This window comes from Haemorhous mexicanus, chromosome 11 (genome assembly GCF_027477595.1).
Source record: "Haemorhous mexicanus isolate bHaeMex1 chromosome 11, bHaeMex1.pri, whole genome shotgun sequence".
NCBI lineage: Eukaryota > Metazoa > Chordata > Aves > Passeriformes > Fringillidae > Haemorhous > Haemorhous mexicanus.
This window is the reverse complement of record NC_082351.1, coordinates 4,155,004-4,158,996: the sequence shown is the minus strand read 5'-3', so window position 1 is coordinate 4,158,996 and position 3,993 is coordinate 4,155,004. Positions and strand designations below refer to the sequence as shown.

At 54.8% G+C, this 3,993-nt stretch overlaps 1 protein-coding gene across 1 annotated transcript; it reads left to right on the top strand.

The window, feature by feature from the left end:
• The first annotated feature begins 971 nt into the window (after positions 1-971).
• LOC132332109 (EF-hand and coiled-coil domain-containing protein 1-like) lies at positions 972-3,550 on the top strand. Its single transcript, XM_059856079.1, has 2 exons — positions 972-1,674; positions 2,948-3,550. The coding sequence occupies exons 1-2, from the start codon at positions 1,039-1,041 to the stop codon at positions 3,356-3,358; spliced, it is 1,047 nt and encodes a 348-aa protein (XP_059712062.1). The 5' UTR covers positions 972-1,038; the 3' UTR covers positions 3,359-3,550.
• Positions 3,551-3,993: the final 443 nt, after the last annotated feature.

Here is a 3,993-nt window from a genome sequence, read left to right as displayed (position 1 = left end):
CTACAAACAATTCTCCATTCCTCAACCAAGCTACTCAGGTTCTTATCTTAAAGAGCAAAAGCAAATGTGGTCAGAAATTTCTCATCCAAGCCTGTTTGCAGAGAAACCCCATCAGACGCGAGCAAATATTTCTTAGCATCAGTTCACTCAAAGAAAACCAACCCTGAATTGAGCAGCGCTTTAAATGAAGTTGAATTCTCTTTCCTCACCTATCAGCCAGACTGGGTTGCTCCTTTTTTGTCCTAGAGAGAATATTAGAATGATTTGCTCTTGACAGGACTCCTTGGATGGCTCCCAAACTGGTTGCTGTTCACCACGCCTTGCCTGGGCTCTTAATGCAGCCTGTTAGCAGCACCTGACTTTGGCACCCTGTTGAGCCTTTGGGCACGGCTGGTGCCACGGTCCCCTCCTGACTCCTGGCATGTCCCTGCTGGTGGAGGAGCCCTGCTGGTGCTGCTGCCTGCGTTCAACAACGCCGGTCCTACTCCCCAGCCAAAGAGAGACTAAAGTCGCTGCTCTGGGCAGCTCGTTTGAACGAGTTTAACGCCTACTCACCTCTGTCCCAGACCTCTTTAGACCCAGCCAGCAACACCATAAAGTCACCTCATCTACAGAGGGGAGCAGGTCTGAGCGAACAGAAGGTGGGCTTTCACGCACATTGGGGTTTTAGTTTAGTGGAAGCACTCACTCGTTCACAAGCCTTCCTTGTCAAAGTGGATTGTGCGATGCCATTGTGTTGCTTGGGCTAAAGAGAAAGCAGAAGGGAGAAATGAGTTAAGAAATGAGAAAGACACTTGGAGCGCAGGCTTGGCAGCCAAACGGAGCACGATGGCACCCAGCCGCTTTGCCGGAATCCCCTTTGGTGCCGGACAAAGGCGGACGCGGCTCCGCTGCGGGGCGAGCCGGGCGCTCGGCGAGCGGCGCTGGAGCGGTGGCGGCCCCGCCCCGCCCGTCCCGCCCCGCCGCGGGCCGGGGCCGAGCGCTCGGCCGGGCGGGAGCTCAGGATGCTCGGGCAGCGCCGCGGGCCGGGCGGGCGCGATGGAGCCGCCTGAGGGCTGGGACCCCTACGGGCGGCCGGCCCGGCGCACGCAGTGGCTGGTCAGCGCCCTCGCCTACCACTACGGGCTGGACCGCGGCGTGGAGAACGAGATCGTCGTGCTGGCCACCGGCCTGGACCAGTACCTGCAGGAGATCTTCCACCGCTTGGACTGCGCCGGTTCGGGCCGCATCCCCGGCGAGGACTTCCGCACGCTGTGCCAGGTGCTGGGGCTGGAGGAGGCGGCGGAGCCCGAGGAGTGCGCGGAGCTGTGGGACGGGCTCTCGGCCGAGCTCACCTTCCGCCAGTTCCACGCGCGGCTCTGCGGCCACTTCAGCACCCGCGCGGGGCCGCGGCTGCCGCTGGGCCGGGAGAGCGAGCACATCGAGACCCAGATCCGCCTGCGCAGCCCCCGCCGCCGCCGCCGCAGCGACCCCGCCGGCCGCGGAGCCGCGGGCAGCGCCGAGCGGCGGCCGCCGGGGCCCCGCTCCCGAGAGTGCTACGAGGAGATCGTGGCGCTGGAGCAGGCCGAGGACCGCATGGCCAAGCTGGAGGAGGAGAACGGCAGCCTGCGGGAGCTGGTGGAGGACATGCGCGCCGCCCTGCAGAGCAGCGATGCGCGGTGCCTGGCGCTGCAGGTGAGTCCGGGCCGGCTTCTGCAGCGGCCTCCCGGGGGCGGCTCGGCTGGCCCCGAGCGCTTCAGGAGAGATGCTGCTCTCGGAGAGTCGGTGTTTATAACCCCTCCGCTGCCAGACTGAGGCCGAAGTTGCTCGTTCATCGTCGGCATTAACTTTTTAGCAAAGTTTGGTTACAGGGAGGCTTTAAGGAGAAATGTATGGCACCGGTGTACCATAAATATAGTTGTGAAGAGCACTCTGTTTACAGTGTAGGGGACTACGGCTTAACAAACCCACGCGTACAATGCTGCTGTTTCTTCTACTGCACGCGCAGTCAGGATGTGCTGATAGCATATGCTGGATGTGCACCAGTGCAGGGTTTTTCCTGAAGTGAGAAAGAACTTTTGCATTCCTGCCTGCACAAGCACAAGCAGTGTCTCAGTCAGAAGTGCCTGAAAGGAATATTAGAAGGATGTTTTCCTCAGAGTGTGGTCACAAGAGTTCAGAGTTGGAGCCAGTTCTGCAGGCAGGCTGATGAATAGTCTGGGGCTCCTCTGCACAGCCCCATTAATTCCGGGGCTGGTTTCTGCTGGTTCTGCTGTACGGGCTCGAGTGACACACATAGACACTTAACAGCAGTTAAATTCCTCTGGCATGAAATAGCGTGGAACAGGCAGAGCAGGGAAGGGCAGCATGGACCCATTGTTCTGGCAGGTCTCACCAGGTGTGATTTGATACTAACACAGCACTGACAGAACTCTGCTCCACCTGTGACACTTCCACTTGCAGTAGATGACTGTTGTCTTCCCAATGTCCAGCAAGGCAGGTCAGAGACGCCTTTACCATTTTCATCTGCAAAAGGGAAAGGAAATCAACAGCAAACACAAAGTCACCAGTCAGAGGTCCCAGGATGAATGAAAACGACAAAGAGGAGAGCTTCAGAGCACCCCCAGCTGCTCCCTGCTCTCTTCTTCTGAACACAACTTCATTGTAAATATCTTTTTCAGCAGACTGCCTGACTCCTGAGTACAGACCATAGTAATGACATGAAAGCTACACAGAAACTTGTGCACTAATATGATAAGTGTGTAGGTTGAAAATTAAATACATAGCTAGTTATTAAAACCTACTTTCCAGAGATTGTTTCCTTGTCTCTGTATTTGGCAAAGTTAGTTGCTGATCAGCTCGATGTGATTGAAAAAAAAAACCAAACCAACAAAGCACAATCCAGCCACTTTCAGTCTTCATTAAAGCCCATCATTTTCTCCCTGCTTTGTGCTCCTGGTCATTACAGGTGGGACTGTGGAAGAGCCATGCCAGCCATAGAGAAGGAGGATCCTGCTTCATAGGGAGGAAGAGACCATTAACACAGAAGCACTCCCAGACCAAGTGCCTCCAAAGTGTCCTGGAGGAAATGGAGCTCATGCGGAGCTCCAGGGATGGGCAGATTGAAGAAGCCATCAGGTTCAGCCAGGAGCTGGAGAAGGAGCTGAAGAGCTCTCAGGAAGCTCTGGTCAGCCTGGAAGATTGCAACCGTAACCTGAAGAGGGAGCAGGCAGAGACGAGGAGGAAGGTGGAAGAGGCCAGACACGCTGTCCTGAACAGTCTTGGCAAAGTGAAGGAGCTGGAAGTGAGAGCTAAGGAGGTGCCACATCTGCAAATACACATCCAGCAGCTGGAATCACAACTGCAGCACTACAGGTAGGTTGGAGTCTGACAAAAAGTGCCCATAAATTCAGTGTTGGGGCACAGGTGAGTTTGAGAATCTCTGGTTGGGGCTTATTAGATGTCTCCAGAACACCTTGTAAAATCTGGCCAGAGGGAAATTAGAAGCTGCTCATCCATTTTCTTGGTAGGGGTCTTTAGGAGATCTAGCAGTCTTCCAGGCCAAAGGGTGCTGGTCTGCAGAGAGCTGAAGTCACTCCTCAGACACTCAACAACAGAACTCAGCATGCTAATGCTTCAGGAAAGCCCCAACACAAATTGCTGAACGTCCTTCAGAAACCATTTCCAACAAACTTTTTCCGCTGCCTTTCCTGGTCCTTCGGTCCCATCCCAAGCCAGCTGTAATCAGATGGCTGACTCTCCATTTTGTATAAAAGCTCTTCAGCTTGTCCTAGGAATTGGGGAAAAGCACACAAGGACAACTTCTGGCTGCTGGTTGGAAACTTGCTGTGACTTCATTGCTTCTTCACTGAGAGAACAGGTGATAGAGGAGGGAAGCTGAAACGTTCCTAAACCCACAAAATAATAGAGTGGGAATCTCAAAAAACACTTGCCAACTAAACCCCACTTTTGCAACGGCATAAACAAATCCTTCCAGAAGTCAGAAAGTTGGTC